The sequence below is a fragment of the Ursus arctos genome, unplaced genomic scaffold (genome assembly GCF_023065955.2).
Source record: "Ursus arctos isolate Adak ecotype North America unplaced genomic scaffold, UrsArc2.0 scaffold_11, whole genome shotgun sequence".
Taxonomy (NCBI): domain Eukaryota; kingdom Metazoa; phylum Chordata; class Mammalia; order Carnivora; family Ursidae; genus Ursus; species Ursus arctos.
The window spans coordinates 40647909-40668737 of NW_026622775.1; the positions used below are offsets into that span (position 1 = coordinate 40647909).

General features: G+C 35.7%; 1 protein-coding gene across 6 annotated transcripts in view; it reads right to left on the minus strand.

Moving 5' to 3' along the window:
• Positions 1-3068: 3068 nt before the first annotated feature.
• Positions 3069-20829, minus strand: part of FBXW7 (F-box and WD repeat domain containing 7) — a 230297-nt gene continuing 212536 nt past the window's right edge. For all 6 annotated transcript variants that reach the window (XM_026499477.4, XM_026499476.4, XM_057310121.1 and 3 more), the window contains 8 exons: positions 20015-20149; positions 15290-15413; positions 13301-13437; positions 11989-12102; positions 10593-10774; positions 8168-8393; positions 6144-6354; positions 3069-5048 (listed from right to left, as the gene is read on the minus strand). In XM_026499477.4, the coding sequence (XP_026355262.1) occupies positions 4780-5048; positions 6144-6354; positions 8168-8393; positions 10593-10774; positions 11989-12102; positions 13301-13437; positions 15290-15413; positions 20015-20149 (1398 nt within the window). In that variant the 3' untranslated portion in view covers positions 3069-4779. The remainder of the gene's footprint in view (positions 5049-6143; positions 6355-8167; positions 8394-10592; positions 10775-11988; positions 12103-13300; positions 13438-15289; positions 15414-20014; positions 20150-20829) is intronic.

Here is a 20829-nt window from a genome sequence, read left to right on the forward strand (position 1 = left end):
CGCGAACATGAGGCTTATTCAGAGGTTCCAATATATGTGTATGTGTGTGTGTGTGTGTGTGTGTGTGTATGTGTAATCTTCAAAATGCAGTAAGGCAGGGAACATAAAACCACCTGCGCCAAAAGCATTTATTCAAATTAATTCATCAGCAACACTAAATCCCTTGACTATCAGTAGAACGGCCCCACACACAGGAGGCTCTTCTAGAGCTGCCATAAGGCACAAGGCTGAATCCTTTACTGGCTGATGAACCTGGTGGAGTATAGGTTATAATCCCGACTGATTTTTATCGGGGGTGGAAGATGGCTAAAGAAGGAAAATGAATAAAGCTGTGTGTGAGAGAAGGATTCAGGAAAAAAATGTACCGTGAACCACTCCTGCCACGCAGACCTGCTGGTCCCTGGTTGCAGTCTGGAGTGGGAGGCGTTACAGAAGCCGGGATGGAGTCAGGCAGGCTCCTTCCAGGTGTCCGCTCTCCTCGACCTCTGCGCCTTTGTTTCGCCAAGTGCAGTGAGCGTGTCAGGGAGAAGTGTGCCGAAAGCAAGGCACAGCCTGGGTCTGGGGAGGCTGCCCTTGATTTCCTGTTTCACTTGGGGAAGAGAAAAGCAGTCATTTTTGTTGTTTGATTGTAGCTTCTGGTCAATTCGGACAAATAGAAAGGAGACTTTATAATAACTAGCTCAAAAGGCACAGAAAAAGTGGCTCAAAAATAGTACATATAATTGAATGTCAATTACTTTTTGAAATTCAACAAATAGGTAGGCTGGAACATTTACTTAACCATTTGGTATGCATTGGCTGTTGCCGATTAATGAAATAGATGTGGTTACTGACTCTCAGTAAAGGAGTTTCAAAGCATCAAAATTATAAACAATCCAATAATAATTTAAAAAGACAGTAAGCTTCCTTTGCTCAATTCAACAAGTACTTACTGAGCACCTGTTATGGTGCTTTATGGCCTTTATGGGTTATTTCTGTGTCCGAATTTTAGCTTTAGTTTCAGGCTGTGTTTGATCTTTAGGAATTGTAACACCTAAATGTGGGAACTGCCTGTTATTCTGGTGTGAAGATTTAAAAATTCAGTTATGTAAGGTGCTGAACTTCTTCACTGAGGAGGCCACAAAGCAGGGTTCCCTTCGTGACCTTTCTTACCACACTGACAATAATTTAATTCCTATAGCATGAGGTTAACATATTCCCTTTCAGGAACAGATCCACTGCAAGAAAGATTATTCATTTACTCATAAAATAGTATTTAATGAACACCGAAGTGTGTATAAAATCACTGGTAGTTGCCCCATACCAGTCTACCTCACACTGTTTCTGTAGGACTCAAAGGAGAAATCTATGTGACGCCACTTAAAAAATGTAAATTGCTATATGTATAGAGAAATGCTATTTTTTATTACGTACCTGAATGAGTCACGAACACATTCGATTGTTCCCAAATATAGAAAGTTACAATTATCTGGGTCTCTTTTCCTGAAGTTTTAATAGGAGCTACCATTTATTGAGTGTGAAGTGTCACTGGGGTCTTACATGCTTCATAACATTTCACTTCATCCCTCCAATAACCTTAGCAGGTGGGTATTCTCTACATACTAAAAGATGAGGTCAAGAAATCTGATGAAATTCCTATAACTAGACAGTATTACAAAACTGGGATTTGAATTCCCACCTATTTGTCTGCAAATCCTGTGAGCTCAATTCTATAACGTACGCTTATTTTTAAAGATGATGTTTTTCTTTAATTATATTACAGGTAAGCCACATTTGTATTATGAAAAATCTAGCAAGTTCAAGACTACCAAACAGAATTACAACTTCTTGATCCTTCAGGACTGTCGGTGTGAACAGTAGTAATGGCTCTGGGCTATGCCCTGGTTTATCCCAAAGCAGGCAGAGCTGCTCGCCCCTGCACTCCAGACCTAATGTGATTTTTGCCTATTTAGCCGTGTGGTTTTTCTGTCTTTTCCTTTAACCTGTCACTTCTCCCTGATGGTCCTGGCCTGTATTGTGCCGGCGACTGATAAACCAAATGGCCAACGGCAGGGATCTAAGGGAGTGGTTCTTAAGCGGTGAACATGACTGGCCGGGCGAGCTGGTTTACATGCAGATTCTTGGGCCCCACTCCCTGACGTTCCGCTTTAGTAGCTCGGGGAGTTTGAGGCCCAAGCACTGCTGCTCGAGGAGTAAAGAACACATACGTTAGGACTGTGAGAAATGTAGTCTCTAAGCAGCATCTGTTTTTATTAAGTTTTAGATTTTCATCTGTGGCCTGGGGATTAAATGTAGGGATTAAATAAAATGTTAAATATACAGACGAGGTGAGTGGGAGACAGAACCTGCTATTTGAGAGGCTACATAATGAGAATAACTGAACTTCATTTTTTCACTCATATTATAAAATGTTAGATTTACTGACTAAAACAGCAACAGAAGAGCCTGAAAGTACCACCAGAATGACTTCCTTTTTCCAAAAGTCTGCTTTTGGAAAGTCTGTCAACATTCTAGGTCTCTTTCTTCTTCGAGAGCATGGGTTTTCCTGAAAGCTGGCTCTCTGCTAGTTACCCGACTTCCGACAAATCCCCTAACCAGTCAGAGCCAGTTCCGCCCTCACCTTAAAAATGGAGAGAACAGTACCTACTTCTCAGGGAGGGTGGGCACTTTCGAGATGACACACAGAACGTTCCCGGTGAGTACTCAATATGTGGTCAAATTTTAAAAATGAACTTTTTTTTTTTTAATAGGAATTCCAGTTGTAATGATCACAAAAGTTTTGTGACTCTTTGAGGGACCCAGATTTCATATTTACACATCCAGTGTTATACAGAGATAGGCAAGTGGAGTGTCCTCCTTTATAGTCGAAGGCGATAAACCAAATTTACATTCTAGGCACATTATTCTTACTTAAGCTGTATGAAACGGGCCTGGAAGTAGTGATCTCTATGTCACACTACAGGGAATGCAAAGAAACCAACCGAGACTTTGATATCTTATATATTAGAGGCAAACCCTAAATATTTATAATGAAGTATTATTTACTTCAGTGGAAGAAACAGGCATACTAACATGAAAAAACACATTTTATTGCACTTAAGTTATAAGAAAATAAAATTTCTAAGTGAATCAAACCATAGACACAATCCCTTTAAAGGCTGTTTTCCTCCATCATGTCAGGTTGTTACATAACTAAAATTAACGAACTTGAATCTGATTGTTTTAAATCAGACTATAAATAAACAAAAAAAAAATAAACAGGAGGAGGAAAAAAAGATCACCTAGGATACAGTGTTAAACCACTTTCACAGTTCAGCTTGAGTTGTGGCTCTTGGAGAATGAGGCAAACCATTTGACTTTTTCATTCATTTCGCTTGTTTGCATGTGACGCCTTTACTACAAAAACTGAATAGTTTCTGCTTTGTCAGTTTCTCAGAGCAATAAAACTGTAACAGTTGTTTTCCCAAATACTGTAAAACACTAAGACTGACCAGCAACTTTATTTTGTTTTATATATTTTTAAAATATTTTGTCAGTTTTATTATGTACGTTCATCCATTCACCACAGCCCTCAAAAAGAAAAGTTTCTCCACAGAACAGGCGGCAATAGCTCTGTTCCAAGGAATGTGTTTTAATTTTTGCCCAGATAAAAGAAAATAAGCTTTGCACACACTCTCAATTCTTTACTTGCAGGCAAACTTCACTCTTTATTATCTGAAACTCTCCCATTCTCAGCCTCTTAGAGGCACAGATGGTTCAAGTTTCAGTGGCAAAAAGTCTTTTTTCTGTAACCAAACTAGAGCAAATTTGGAATTCAGTCTGGGACTAAAACGTCACAGCAGAAAAAAAATAAAAAAAAATAATTTGCTTTTTTCTTTCTTTCATTTAGCAGCATAAATAAGTTTGGCCACTGGGAGTACAGTACAGGGGTGGGACAACAATCCCATATTTGAAGACCTACTTCTAGCACCAGCATCAAGAATTAAATCTATCTCAGGACTCACGGAACCCAGGACAACTTTCCACCTTTGAGCAACATATGCATTGAAGAGTGTATGTGGAAGCGACAGTAAATAGATTAACAGAGGCTAATACTGTGATTGATTGACATTGGCAATGGTTGGCAAAAAAAAAAAAAAAAAAAAAGCTTTTCATGATAACTGTACAAAAACAATTCACAGTAATTTTTTTTTTTTTTTTTTTTTTTTTTTTTTTTAGCTTTTCCACTCCAGAAAAATGACTTTTTGTTGCAGATGCTCTCTACTGAGAAAGTCAGCCAGTCCTTGTTTGGGTGTTATTGCAGCCCCTTCCTAGGTCTCAGTGGTGAAAGGACAGGCTAACAGAATCTGTAACGAAGCTTCAGCGTTAACGCTGCCCAGTGACCACTGGAGAAGAAAATAAAGAAATAATTGCACCTGGTTTGATTTAGAAAGTCTCATTTTGCAAAGCTGCCCTCAGTCAAAAGTGAAGCCTTTTATGTGATGAGACGGCAGACGCCTCTCTTGTCAGTTATGGTTTGTCATGTCTTCCTCTTTTCCTTCTTAGTCTGTAGATCTTTTCACTCTGTTGCCCCAAGCCAACATCCTGCACCACTGAGAACAAGGGATTTTTTTTTTCTTTTTCTTTTCTTTTTTCTTTCTTTTTTTTTTCTTTTTTTCTTTTTTTGCTTTTTTCTTCTGTTGTTTTTTTGTTTTGTTTTTTTTTGTTTGTTTGTTTTTCAGGGGGAAGGGCAGGGAGTATATCGTCTACACATTTGGACAAATTTGTCTTTTCTTCTCTTCACTTCATGTCCACATCAAAGTCCAGCACCAGCAGCTTGGTTTCCTCAGTCCCATTCCGACTCCCAACTGCACACACCAGCTTTGTGTTTGAGGCTCTGATCCGCCACACAACTCCCCCACTCCCCCCACTCTCCAATGTGACTAGGTTTCGAATAAATTCACCCGTTTTCAAGTCCCATAGTTTTACAGTTCCATCATCTGAGCTGGTAATTACAAAGTTCTTGTTGAACTGTAAACAGGTCACAGCACTCTGATGCTTGTTAGGACCTAGGCAAAACCAAAGGAATTAAATTACTGGTTAGAAATCATGGGTATGGGCAAGTTACATTGTAATTGTAGCCTTCTACATTAGAACATACAATAAATGAAATATTTAAAATGCTGCATATTTAGAAACTGTGAGTATTTTAGGATCGGCAGGGTTGCAAGAAAATCTGGTAGCTATTTGTAACTGAAACATTAACTTTCAAGAGTTCTGTCTTCCAGGAAGCTTGGTTAGCTACCAGGCACACGTTTTGCTTTCCGGCTGTGTAAATAAGAGCTTTCTTTGTGGTGATGGAGATAGCTCTGCTTCATGTATTCTGCTGATGGATGAATGGGCACGAAATCTACTACCCTTACCACTTGGAACTGACCGCTCAAGGCGAAGGCTGAATGACCACAATTCCAAAACTCTGAAGAACAGACACAACCAATGAGTAAAGAGTTGCAGTAGAGCCCACCAGATGGCCTCACTTAAAAAAACACTTTTCAGGGCTATGACTGAAAAAAAGAAGTTAATCATGACATAAAATGTTAACACTGGTGTGCCTCATTTAATATTAGTGACTTTCACATGTTTCTTTCTTCACTTTACTGGGTGCTATTATTCCTTCCAACCTAGTTAAGAAGATGGTTAAAGGGTCTAAGTTGAGGCCAAAGCAATTTTCTATCAGATTAGAGATGCTTCTTTTTTTTTCCCCAGTAAGGTAGGTCTTTAATTTAGAATTGGACTACAAATTAAAAAAAAAAAAAAAATCACACACACACAAAAAAAGAGTCTGTTGCTTCTATGATATAGCCTAGATCTTTCTTCACATTGTTCTTTAAGGTTAGGTTGAGTTAACTGTACATGTAGGAAGTGATTAAACAATTTTATATTTAAAAACACAATTATATTTAAAAACACAATTTAAAACAATTTCTCAAGGGTAGCCTAGTTCTGTCAAGTTAGAATGAAAATGCTCAGAAACTTATCCAAAATAAGCATTTTCATTTTGTATGAGGTTAATTCTTTCTGTGACATAAAAGCTCCATATTTCTCTTTGGACGAACAATCCCATTCTTAACGAACACAACTAAAGCTGAGTAGCCAAGACTTACCTTGCAATGTTTGTAAACACTGTCCTGTTTTGATATCCCAGATTTTGACTGTAGAATCTGCATTCCCAGAGACAAGAATATTGTCTTTGAGTTCCATTCCACTTGTTAACGACTGGTGTCCCGTTAACGTGTGAATGCAATTCCCCGTCTCCACATCCCACACTCGGATTGATGTATCAAGAGATCCACTCACCACATGGATGCCATCAAACTACAACAGACACAGCTTATTAGACTAGAAGTGTAGATATTCTTGATATTATTTATTGACCTTAATCCTACAGGGGAGAAAAATAAAGCATGGAAAACAGGTAATGCCAGGAACAAAACGAGGTTAACAGGATAAAGTGCAGGTAATCAAGCAAATCTACAGTGTTATGTTCTCAGAAGCTTCTATCAGAATTGCTAATTTTTTTAAAGATTTATTAATTTATTTTTGCAGGGGGGTGGAGGGAAAGGAGAGAGAGAATCCCAAGCTGACTGCCTGCAGAGCAGAGAGCCCAACACAGGGCTTGATTCCATGACCCTGAGATCATGACCCAAGCAGAAACCAGGAGCTGGATGATCAAGCAACTGCGCCACCCAGGTGCCCCCAGAATTGCTAATTTTTTATGGCCAGTGGCTTCAAACTAGATGCAGAAACAATTAAAAAGAAACAAAACACCTAAAATGAACACATTACTTTCAGATCATCTGGCCACAGATGATCAGTTAAATATCATGGATCATTCAAGAAGGATTGCCATTTGAGTCTTACTTCCCAACAGAAAGTTGAAACTACTGACATAGCTCATGATAAAGGGTATGTTTATTAACACACCTCCGGCACAAAAAGACTAGAGATAACTCTCATAATGTTTAAAAGTAAGTTCCATTAAAAACTGTATGTAAAACAAAAATTTCATTTACAAGAACCAAATGCTAATTAGGAAATGCACCAACAGATAATTCCACCTGGAATTATAAGAAGTGGCATTCTGATAACAAAAGCAAGCTATATAGCACCTCTTCTCCAGCTTCCCAGCTATACCAAAAGTCAATAAATATCAATTCCCAGAAGATCTAGAATAATATTGCTACCTCTTTTCTCAGTCTAATGGTTTACTTAAATGAGAATATTATATCGTTATTATATTGTGAACATATCACAAAACAGAAAAACAACTTCAGCCAATTCCCTCTCCTCCAAATTCATAACCTTTTCTAAGTTAATATATCTTTATTATATATCAGTATTTTGTGACAAAGGTAGTATTCCACGAATTAAGAAACAAATATTTCAAGAACAGAGAACTGTCAGCACTGGGACTATGTACTAATCTGCTGATCATTAATGGGCAGTAACTGGTAAACAAACTATGAAGAATGGAAAAATTTTCAAGCTGAAAATGCAGTCTTGCAGGAAATAAAACAAGACCTATTTTCTAAATTTGCTATTAATCCAGCTATCTATTTCAAAATACGACAACCCACTCAAGAATATCATGTTCAAATGTAAACAAACAAAAATAAGGTTGGTCAAATTTACGTCCTATGACTACCAATTAGTAACCCTCTGACGGGAGAGCAGCCTGATGCAGAAAGGCTCCACTCCCACTTCGAATGGGAATGGACCACAATCACAGGGCCCAACAACTGTCAGCTATCAAGGCAAAGGGGCAGCTTTTGGCCAAATTAATCCTCTGCTAAGGAGTTTCTTAAAATCCAGGTTATTTTCCTATGAGACTATCTACCCGTTAATCAATATAGTAAAACTCAGGGTTCCAAAGTTTCAGGTTCCAAGAGAAATATTTGTGTTTTAGAGGAAAAACAAATCACAGAAAAATTGAAACAAATTATTTAAGTAAGTTAAAAATTTATGCTTTCTTCATGCCAATTTTAAAGCATGTGTAAACAACAGGATAATTTGATTTGTCTTTTTTGGATTGTATTGAATCAGCAAGTTGACAGTGATCATCCGAGTAAAACAATCTCATGATTCATCAGTAAAGCATCTAAGGGATAGGAGAGATACCATCTCTTACCTGTAATGAATAGACTCTATTAGTATGCCCCTGCAACGTGTGTAGACAGGTCTCCGTCTCTGGATCCCACACCTTCACCATAAAATCATATGCTCCACTAACAACCCTCCTGCCATCATATTGAACACAGCGGACTGCTGCTACATGACCCATCAGAACATGTAAACACTGGCCTGTTTCAATATCCCAAACCCTAAGCGTGGCATCTCGAGAACCGCTAACAACTCTGTAGGGGGAGGAAAACAGAAAAAAAAAAAGTATTAGAATTTTTAATAGCATGAGAAAACATGATATATAAAGTCAGTGATTATTGAACTTTTTTTCTTGAGCAGGAACACCTGTTTTCAAAGAAATCCTATGTAAAACCTTGATATATAAACATACAAAAGTCAAGTTACTCTGGTTGGGATGGGAAGTTGGGAAGCCTAGAAATCCACCTGCTTGGTTCCCACATTTATAAGCGGCTGTGTAGCACCCAGGGTTCTGGGGGGCGGTTTGAAAACTGCTGTATTGTATTTGAGGCAGCAGCTGCCAGCTCCAAATATATACAATAAGATCTTGATTTTAGAAATAAAATGATCAATGTGGGCAACATGTATAAAATGTTAATGGGAGAACTCTGGTGGTAGTATTTTGAAGAATTTTATATTTTTTCTTTATTCTTTCTCCATTTCCCAAAATTTTAATTATGAACATACCTTCTCTTTGTGACTAGAGAAAAAATTTAATAAATGTTACTCAACAAAACAAATGTGAATTTGGAGTTTAAACAAAGATATGTGCCTTATATAATTATAATTCTGGTAAAATTAACCAGTTTTAGAATATCTTCAAACACAGGCTGCTTATGCTTATAATGATAGTTAATAGGCTATGGAGGAATGAAGATATGCAGATTTTAGAAGATAACACACGGGCAGGCAACAGAATTCCCGTAAAAATTTGGCCCAACATTATTAAAGCTGTGCTCTTCTGAAGACCGGAGTGATACAAATATCTCAATCACCTTTGGATTACAAAGGAGAGCTGAAAACTCAGGTATCTTCATGTCATTCTTTTTTTTTATTTTAAAGATTTTATTTATTTATTTGACAGAGATAGCCAGCGAGAGAGGGAACACAAGCAGGGGGAGTGGGAGAGGAAGAAGCAGGCTCATGGAGGAGCCTGATGTGGGGCTTGATCCCATAACGCCGGGATCATGCCCTGAGCCGAAGGCAGACGCTTAACCGGCTGTGCCACCCAGGCGCCCCTCTTCATGTCATCCTTAAGAGAGAAAGATAGGCCACAGTTTCTACATTGGAAGAGTAGAAAGGAGCATTGAGAGATTTAAGTCAGAATATAATGGAAACTGAAATACAAGATCTCTTAATATCACCCCCCCCAAATTTTAATAATAAAGCACACTGTTCAAAGTAGATTCAAATTACAGATGAAAAGGTACTTTTCTTCACATATTACAAATCTAGTGTGAAATCTGCTTAATGTAATGGTTCTCACAAAGAAGATGTTGTGGACAGAATTAAAGGTAAGGACCTGAGCGGATTCGTGGTAAGGACCGCCAGAGAGACCTTTTTTGACAAATGAAATCAGAATCACATTTGTTGAACGAGGTACTGTGAAGACATGCCAATAGAAGATCGGAAGGACTTTAATAGAAGGGCTTTGTAGGAGGAGATCAAAGCAACAGCAAAGGCACTGAGAAGAAAAAAAGGCAAGCAGTCTGGTTTGGCTGAAACTATTTTGAAAACTGGATTGAGGATTTCTTCCTTGATTCGATAGACAACAGAAGGCTCTCAAATGGCAGTGATACTATCATAATGAGAAAAGGACTCTCTGTCAGCTGTGTCACCGGTGAGAAAACCGAGTGTGAAAGCTAGATCACTAGTTCAGGTGATCAGTAATGAGAGACTCAACAAAAACCCAGAGACCTCAGCTTTTGTCTGATATAAAGGGATATGATGGAGTGGGGGGTAGGGTGGGTGGGTAATTAAAAAGACTCAGAAGCTTGAAGTCTGATTAACTGAATTTGTCCCGCTAGCAGATATATAAATGTAAAAAAAAAAAAAAGAGAGAGAGAGAGAGAAAGAGAAAGAGAAAGAAAAAGATGTTTTTGGAGATGATGAGTCATCAAAGATACAGAACAATAAATAAAATGCCACCCAAGATTAGAGAACAGAGTTTCAAGGAGGAAGCCAACAACGCCATTAAATGAAGAAGGAAATTTAAAGATACTCCCCCAATTTTAAGCCAATACACTACTGTTTTGCTAGTACAGAAACATCTGAAGTCTAATAATTAAAGTCTAATTTAAGAGCACACTATCTCTCTAATAAACACTGTATTATACAAATGAATTCTGCACAAAAGCCTCGAATTCACAAATAACAGAGGAAGAATTCCCAACCACTGCAGGATTTTCCCTTACCTTTTTTCATGGAGATGCATACAGCGGACAGTGGAAGTGTGCCCGTATAAGGTATGTATACATTCTCCAGTCTCTGCATTCCACACCTTTAGAGTCCGATCTGTAGATCCGCTAATGATGATATTGTCTCTCATCTGTGATGACCATACTCCACCTGTGTGTCCCACTAATGTTCTCAGACACTGGAAAAACACTTAAGATGATTACTTTTGGGTAGAAAGAAAACCGATTTACACAACATTGCAGTAGCTCATTAAAATTTGGGGTAAACTTATTTACAAAATTTGGCACATCAGAAAACAATTTTTCACATCAATATAACACGATACCATCCCTATTTATTGCTTTGCTTATGCAGTAGCGTTACATATTAAACACACAGATGCAACTGAGGAACAAGGATGTGGAAAGTAAAACACTTCTCATTCAAGTATGATAGCTCCAGCCTGGTCTCTTTGATGAAATGACACTAAAATTGCAACTTGGTCCCTTCCATATGAATGGATTCAGTGAAAGAATGCCAACCGTGTTAGGTGTGGCTACATACCACATTTCATCTGAATCTGCCCCAAGGCACTAGTTAGGAGCCAGGCAAGGTACTTCTAGACAAGTAAAGACAGATATTAAAACGCTGAAATAAATCCAAAACTACTATTACACTATGGAAATATGAAGCTGCTTTAAAAAATTTTAACAGATGACTTGGAATATTTAGAAGATTCTTGCCCAAGAATCAGCGTGCTGTAAGACATTTTAAAAGACAGTTTTTTTTTCCCTCATATTTTCCTCTGTGTTTTTTAGCTGGTCAATTACTTAATTTATGAAAACATTCTCCAGTGGACAGATAAAAATAAGTACTCACCACAGAACCATTAAAGTATAATATTGCATGCAGTGAAACTGATTGCTTGGACTGCTTTTTTCTTCAAACTCCTATCTAAATACTGTCTCTGCTTTATTTTCATCTCACAGGGCTTGACATAAGTCTAAATTAACATGATTTATTTAACTGCTAAACTATAGGTAAGTTATCAACAAAGCAGTTTACAAAGAAAAACAAATACCCCTCAATCATAGTTTCGAAAAAGATTAAAAAGGACAATATAACCGAGATGGTTAATAAAAGTGGGAAAAATTAAGCCAAGAAAAAGACAAAGCACATCTGTAAAAATCATACAACAGCTAAGTCACAAAGATAGACGAACTGTTTACAGGAAGAAACTAATGACATCCCTATCCTGAGAAACATTATCTTTGTGCCAGGAGAAAAACTAAATTAGAAGCTCTGATATTTGTTATCGAAATAAGCTGCGGTCAAAAATGAACCCATGTTTTCCCTGGTTGATCCTGGCAAAGACATATACAAAAAGTGAAGTGTAGAAAGAAGTAAGCTTACTTTGCCTGTGACTGCTGACCAAACTTTTAAAGTGTTGTCATCAGAACCACTAACTATTCGGTTACCACAAAACTGCAGGCATGTGATCACATGATCATCATGTCCTTTCAGAACCTACAAGATAAATGTACAGATTAGAAATATGTTATTAAATAATGTTTTCAAAATTCTGTTGAAAAGAAAAATTACGCCATAAATAGCAGCAATCTACAGTCTATTTCTAAAATTATAATTTATAAAAGACACAAAGTATCATCCTTCCCGAATGATGAATCAAGTATTAAACATTTTATTTTTTCCATATTCTATGACTTATACATGAGATATCAACTATTAAAATTGACTGAGTCAGGACTTTTATGAGTCAAGACCTCATAAAGATGGTTCAAATACAAATGTATTTTATAATAATCTACCTGTTCAAACCAAAAAAATATGCATCTATGTTTTTGCAATTTTCACACACAAAAACAAAAGCACCTACAAACTAGAAAGACAAGAGTAACAATAATTATCAACTTTTTCAACCTAAAACAAAAAAGGCCTCAGGGTGCCCAGATGGCTCAGTTGGTTAAGCGTCTGACTCTTTCTTGATTTCGGCTCAGGTCATGATTTCAGGGTCATGAGATCGAGCCCCAAACAGGGCTCCAGGCTAGGTGTGGAATCTGCTTGAGATTTGCTCTCTCTCCTTCTCCTTCTGCCCCTCTCCCCACCCAGCCCACTCGTACCCGCTCACTCTCAAAAAAAAAAAAAGCCTGTTAAAATCTATACATATTAATATCACAGTATCTCCCCTAAATGCTTTTTTCCAGTTGTATAAAACATCTAAGAATTTCAAGCATTTTGCCACTATTTACATACTTGCAGTAAGACAGAAAATCAGTATTATGCTTAAATTCATAAAAATAAAACTCACAAGAAACACCCAAAACACAAACTATTTACAAGAGACAGCCAAAACACAAATGGGCACGCCTCAAAAAATCATGTTCTAACTACATGGTTAGAGAGCAAGCAAGTTCTTAGGTAAAACGTGTATGACATAAAATTCAATAGGATATTCAGAAATTTTCATTTACCTAAGGTGGGGCAACATACAAGTCAACTCATCTTTTATTCAAGTACCATCAGTTGTCAGACTGGAGAAATTAGTAATAGGGAACTATTGACCATTACATTTTCAGTTATTTAAAAATATACTGTTTTCTTTCTACAGGCGATAGGTGTCAAGTTATACTGCTGGCCAAGAAGAGCATACTAGGTACCAACACTGATCAGTGGTTTCTGTTACGTCGTGCAAGAGTTCAGTTACCTTAGGAGATTTGAGTTCTCCTCGCCTCCAGTTAGTATCAATTCTGTGCTGCCTGATATATGCACTTTTCCATGGACTGTGTATGAAACCTGGTTTTATCACTTTTCTTCTCTTGATGTGCAATGGTTCATCAATACCTAAAGTTTTAAAGAGTGAGAGTATAACTGCTGTCACCAGTAATAAAAATTACACATTTTATAATATATCTTTCATTTCCCCCTATGCTCAAAACCACTGAAATGCAGGACGCTGTCCAATTTCTAACACTGTTATTATGAAACAATAATGTAAAGTTTGCATTCTCTATGGCATGTTTTCATGTTGACTTTTCATTTCTTTCTCTAAATAATTCTATAAAATGTTGGTGAGGATGTGCAGAAATTTGAGCCCTTATGCAATGCTTGTGGGAATATAAAATGGTATAGCAGCCATTGGAAACAGTACGGTGGTTCATCAAAAAAATTAAACATAGAATTACCATATGATCCAGAAATTTCAATTCTGGACGTACACCCGAAAGAATTAAAAGCAGAAACTTGAACAGGTATCTGTACACCCATGTTCAGAGCTACAATCATTCATAATAGCTGAAAGGTGGAAGGCACCTGTGTCCATCAATGGATGAATGAATAAGCAAAATATTGTGTATATGTGTATCTATATAGACTGTATATAGAATAGACTATTCTATTATAGACAACTGTAACCTCCTTGAAAGGGAGGATAACCTATAGAGTATCTGTCTCATGCTCTACGATTGTTTCTAAAAATTTTTGCTTATTAGACAAATCACATTTTTATATTTTTTTCAAAAATATAATTTTTCTATATGCCTGCTGGGAAAAAAAGTCATTTCTTTAATTAATATGGATGATACCTTCTCCTCTACTAAGAAAGGAGATTTTTTTATTTTTTAAATTTTTTTTACAGTTTTCAAGGACGTAAGTTCCTTGATGGAAAGAAAATGGGAGTTCACTACAATATCCCCAGCATTTAAGAATGTCTAGCCCGTTGGAGGTGTTCAATAAATATTTGTGGAAGGAAAGAACAGAATATGGAATATTTGAGTACTGTTAATATAATTTTGGGGTTTCCCTTATTCTATTTTATTTACTTAATGAATGAATAAGTAGTCATTTATTAGTGTGAATTCCAGTCAGTGAGTTTCTCTCCCAAGACAGTTTGCAATTATAACTTATCTCTAATTGTAAGTATTGGAGAGGCAGGACACCTTTCTCATCCATAAAATCACTGGTAGAAATTCATGTATAATTTTAAGCAAAGGTTTAGGTCTTTTGTTCGTCTTTTTTTAAATTGAAGTGTAACTGACATACAATATGAATAACGGGTGTCCAGCATAGTGATATGATGCTTATATACATTGCAAAATGGTCACCACAATAAATCTAGTTATCCTCTGTCAACTTACCAAGTTACTACAATATTATTGACTATATTCCCCATGCTTTCATTACATCTCCATGACTTACTTATTTCATAACTGGAAGTTTGTAGTTCTTAATCCCCTTTACACCATTTGCCCCCCCAAACCTCCTTCCCTCTGGCAACCACCAATCTGCTCTCTGTATCTATGGGTCTGTGTTTTGTTTCGCTAGTTTTGTTTTTTAGGTTTCCGTTAAATCATCCTCATCTTGACCTTTTCATTGTTTATTAATTGTAGTAGAGACTGGGAAGTAAATCAGATATATTTGCTATTAAGGTATTAGTGCTCATTAAAGGGGTTAGCTCCAAAACCTGGCTCATTTGAATGTGCGGAATAACCAGTGGATTTTTATATAAGTAGGTGAATGTAACTGAACACTCATTTTTGATTCTTTGATAGGCTGCCGAAGTTCTCTTTTTTCAATTATCCACTACTTTATTCTACATGCACATAAAACTTCTAATTTTTACTTTTTCTATTTGTTTTCAGAATCACTTTGCTTTTTCAAAGTGTATAGATTTTCTCTTTGTGATTTTGAACCTTACCCTCTTCTTTGCATTTCTCTCTCCAGAGAAGGTTGTCTTCAGCCAGAATTCTCCAGTAGCGACACGTCTGAGCCGCTTGGAGCAGGTCTTTGGGTTCCAGGAATGAAAGCACATAGAGTGCCAGCTGTGGAAAGGAAAAAGCATAGTATACCCATCTTTTAAATATATATACGTGTGTGTGTGTGTGTGTGTGCGTGTGTATATATATTTAACACATAAATAATTAACTTCTATATAACTATTTTCTATAGAATGAAGTACAAGATCAACATAATATAATTCTACATTCTAATTTTTAAAATTATAAAAAGCAGTACTTTCTAATAGTCAATCTTAAATATGTACCAGACTTCAAAAACTTACTTTATTAGTTTTTATGAACTTCACTCCACCAACCTCACCTCTTCAAGGAATACTTATTAAGACTCTCTGCCTCTGCTCTTGCCTTTGCTCTGTGAGCCTCAACTTGAGAATTCTACCATTTCTGTGTATCGGTATACTTTATTAGTTGTTTAGAGTCTGTACTTTTCTCTCCCCATGACCATGTAAATTCACTGAAGACAGGGTTTATATTAAGAAATGAGATTTCTAGATATTCTGTGTGGTATGATTTCAGATCACTTCTGATAGGTATAATTAATAGTTCTTTATCACATCGAAGTGTTTATTATCACAATGATGAACTTTTCAAACATTTATACCCTTTACTATAAATGATAATAGGGGACAATTACTAAACTGCTCCATAGACACATAAAAGTAATTAGGTTCTAATTACTTTATATTGCTTACAGGGATTTTCTTGATGGGCCAGATAGATTTTTGTATGTTTGAACTAGCTCTTTAGTATATCACTGATTTTAAAATTTTGTTTCCAATACTTGCAAACCATCAATTTTTTTTCAGCATGTATAGTCAATTCAAGTAAATAAGGGAAGAGGAAAGAAGAAAGAGGGGAGTGGTAGCTTCAAGTATGCTTACCCAAGTAGCCTCACCAATCACATAAAAATTTAAGTTATGATATTAGAATCAAAATGAGCTAAATAAAGCAATAAAGTTTAGTTTTTACAGAAATTAAATTGCAAGAATTAAAACAAACTATCATTCAAAGGGCCAAAGGCCATATGGGGAGTAAAAGCACAATTTGAATTATTTTCTGATGCTGAACAGTAATTACATGACATAAATTATGCTTAGCCAAGAACTTTGTATATAGAGAGTTCATCATTAATCATATATTTATTGAGTACATTTCATACAGAAAGTACTCCAACCAGCCAGTACTCAATTTAATACTACTACTAATAATTGACAGTGAAAGGCTTTTTGCGGAATAATTATTTGATCAGAGAAGACCATTCAGTCTGAGTCATTTTAAATAAAAAGGCATAGCTATATTCAACAACCTACGTATGTATGTATATACATACACATATACAAGTACACAAACACATATATATCTCAACATTGTACTTTTTTAATGGATACTCCATAAGGCACTTAATTTTGAAATTATCAACCAATCAAAGCCTGGGCAAGTTTGCTCAGTGTCAGTATAACAGTACTGGGATAACACCATATTCTTCTTCTATGTGAAATTGATATTTAACATAGAAATTATCAGGCACAAAGTTATACTGGTGGAAAAGAGATGTTATTTAGTGCCCAAGATATTTAATATGGTCATATGAAAAAGTCTATGCTTTGCTTTAGTTATCCAACTGAAGTAGAAATCAGGTAATTCACAGAAACAGTCAATGGATCTTAAAGGCTAGAAAACAAATCCAGAGCACCTTAGATTTCAAAGGTACATCCCAAATCATAATACCCTTCATTACTGGTGATTGTGAGATCACCTAGTCCAGTGTCTGCATGCATTAAAGAGTAAAGAAACACTTAGGTGCTGAAGAATGTTGAAGTGCTAACTCCACAGGTAACTGGCACACCTTCCTTTAAAATAGCAAAGACCCTAACTCAACCATGAACTTCAACTTATTCTTTCGGAAATCTAATCAGTTCTATTCAAAACATCTAAGTATTTCAGAAAATATACACAGCAAAATAAAAAATATGAATAAGAAAATCAGAACCAGTAAAAATATAAATCAGAAAAGAAGGTTTAAACCAAGGGAAAGTAGAACACAAATATACTGGCAACAGTATCTTACAGGGTTTTTTAATTAAACTGCCAAGCAAAAAAGGAACGACAATTAGTTACACAATTCTTAGTGTTTACTATGGGGGAAGTATACCACCAGTTCCTCAAAGGAAGCAAGGTCTTGTCACGTGGGGTTCCTTAAAGGGCACAGAGAGTGGGCACTGTCCTGAACTACATCTCTAGAACACCAAAGCAGGGGCTTACAGGTTTCTAGCAGCCAAGTAAAATGGTCTGGCTAATACAGTTTTCTATCCATTTGTCTTAAAGGTACAATCTAGATTAGTAATTCCTCCTAAGGACTTCCACTGGACAGAAGCTCTTAAATTGAAAATCTATTTCATATAATTAACTTTTCCTTGGCCAAACTTGAAATTTCAGTGAGAGTTGCTAGTTTTTGTTTTTCTCTTATATAACCTATATGAGACCCACCATGTTATATTCGAGAGGTAGCTAATACTTTCCCAGAATCGCTATATTTCCATGGACTGAACTAGTGAAGGGCAGGGTGGGGGGAGGGGGAAGAATAAAGAAAATGTTGGGTGATCCTATGTTAAGAATTTAGGTTTTACTCCAGGTCATCTACTGTATCATGATGCTTTTCTCGGTATTTACTTACAAAATAAGGATAATGCTGTTTATCACAAGCCTCCCATGTGAGACTAGTGAGATTTTTATCAAAGTTTTGAGATTAATACATGTTGGTAAAGAGCTTTGAGATCTGTTGAAAGGAATTGTAAGAAATTTTTAAATAATAATAGTACATAGTCTCTGATAATAGTTTCCTTAAGGATTTAGATCTAAACCATTATTTTTCCACATATAAAATAAAGCATTTCGTTTCCTAGTAGAAAAAAAAAGGAAAGGGCAGATGATCTGCTAAGTCAGGGCCCTGTCTCATTCTATCTAGCCTCCCTTCTTTTTCCTCAGGCAACCTTTAAAAGAACAGTTAATCCAAGAAATCTTTATTGCATTTACACCAGTTATCGATAATTTGTGCTTACTTCTTAGACTCTTAGAAGTCTTTCATATTCTCCTGACTTAAAATCACATTTTTGTGTGTTCAAAAGTTACTATGGAAATACAAATAAAGTAAAACAAAACAAAATACTCACCATTCTTAGAGATAAGGGGACAAGTCTATATTTTAATAAAAATACTACCTTCTAAAATAAGGAGGATATCTAAGGAAACCATGAAGAATATATTAGAGGTGACTAACTTTACTTTCAAATACTTATAAAAGTGCTACCTATTATGAATGTCCTTCTGGAAGCAAAGAGAGCTTATGTCATTTCCTAAGCCAATTCTATTCAAAGCATTCAGTTTTAGAATGAGCCAGCAAGAATTTAAAAAAATTGTTCTGGGACAATGCAATTTTTTTTTTTTTTTTTTTTTTTTTTTACCATTTAAAAAAATCATTCCAAAGTAGAGACATTTCAGTTTGCTTTTTCCTGGAGTAATGCTTAGTTTCATACATTAAATATGATAAAACTATTTTATTCATATCCAATGTGAAATTATTACTGAGACTATGTTTAATGCCCATAGGATATTTAGAATGGTTATCTAAAAAAACTGACTCCTTTTCATATTTGAAATTTCAAGATCATTTCAGTGGTATATTATCGTTTTATATATTGTCTTCTTAGCTGATACATAATTAGTGGCACATATATAATTTGTGAAAATATAAACCATGGTGACATTGATTATTTAATCTTACATTATTTGTTTGCTGACAGAAATGAAACTGTGAAGCCTCTAACATCAATAAGAGAACTACATCTAAGTTATGCCTCATTTATACTGCCAAGAATGCCCATATGATCATAATCAATCTATGATAAAAAATAATGTCAGTTCACATAAAGATATAAAAACAAACGTGCGTAATTCCAAAAGAAATGCTATTAAGGATGTAATCAATGCAGGAAATCTGTGATTGTGAGTGGGTGTGTGTGTATGTGAGAGAGAGAGAGAGAGAGAGAGAGAGAGGGAGAGACATGGCAGCAAGAAGAGGGATGATTAGTAGAAAAAGATATACATGTGAAATTCCATATATTTCAAAACAATTACACAATGTAAGTTAACAGAGAACTACAATTCATAGAATCACAAAACTATTAGGGACTAATAGGGACTTTGGATAAACAAACAGCAAAATAAGAAAAAAATTGCTGTTTCAATAAAATCAGAATTTCTAACAAATCTACTACTATATATAATAAATGTATCATGACAGCTAAAGGTTGGACTTCAAATAACCTGGGGAAAAAATCGTGATAAAGAAATAATCAAATTAATGGAACTCAATAGATTACTCTCATATATGACTTATTGCAATGGTGGAAAGAAGTCACTTAATCAGTCCAGAAATATACTTTAATCTGAAAATGATATTATTAAGTCATGGCAGCTTATCATTTACAGCTCTCTTTAACACTAATTAAGAGTGTTAAGCTGACAATACTGAATACCGTAATTAGCATGACCATATTTAAAGGTGGTTGCTGTTGAGTTATATTTTCAAACAGCACCCAATGAAGAATATAATTGACAGCCCTTACCTCTTTAGGGAGCAAGGAAATGAAGTCTCGTTGAAACTGGGGTTCTATCACTTGCATCATATGTTTTACTTGGGTTGGTTCACAACTATCAATAAGCTCATCTAAAGCAAGCAATTTCTCTGGTCCACTCCAGCTCTATCAAAAAGGAAGTAGAAATTTGTATTATTTTAATAGATGTATCAAATTATAAGCTCATAAACGAAAATCCACATTTATACGGAACATAAAAGGTGGCTGCTTATTGTGCAATTTTCTCCAGAAGTCACTGACGTGAAATCAATTGTCTCATCAAATTTACTAGCAACCTTTATTTTGTAAAATAAAAAAAAGCCATGGTTTTGACAGACAAATATTTTTGCACCATGTTATTTATTATAAGTGTTGCATGTTTATCTACCATCAAGATACTGGCTGAGAAACCGAAGTTTTACTTGGAAACATCAACTTGGCTACTGAATAAACAGGATATTTTGAAAGATGATTTCTCCTTTCTCTATATTCTTTCTAGTGGGCACCATAAAATTTCATTGTGTTAATAAGGCACTCATCTGAGAGTTAAGAAACTGGCAGCATCACGTAGAGAAAAATTAAGAACTGGATATACTGCGCGTCTGATAAGTGCCTTCCACAAAATAAAAGAGCTTTGACTTATTAGGTGAAAATAATTTCAGATAAAAAACAGCAAAAATATAAAACAGTAACTAACTTAGTAATAAAATTAGGGTCAGAACAAAGTACTACATTATGGAAAAACAAAAACACATCATAATACTTAAAAAAATATGAGCTATTTTAAACTAGACTAGAGAATTATT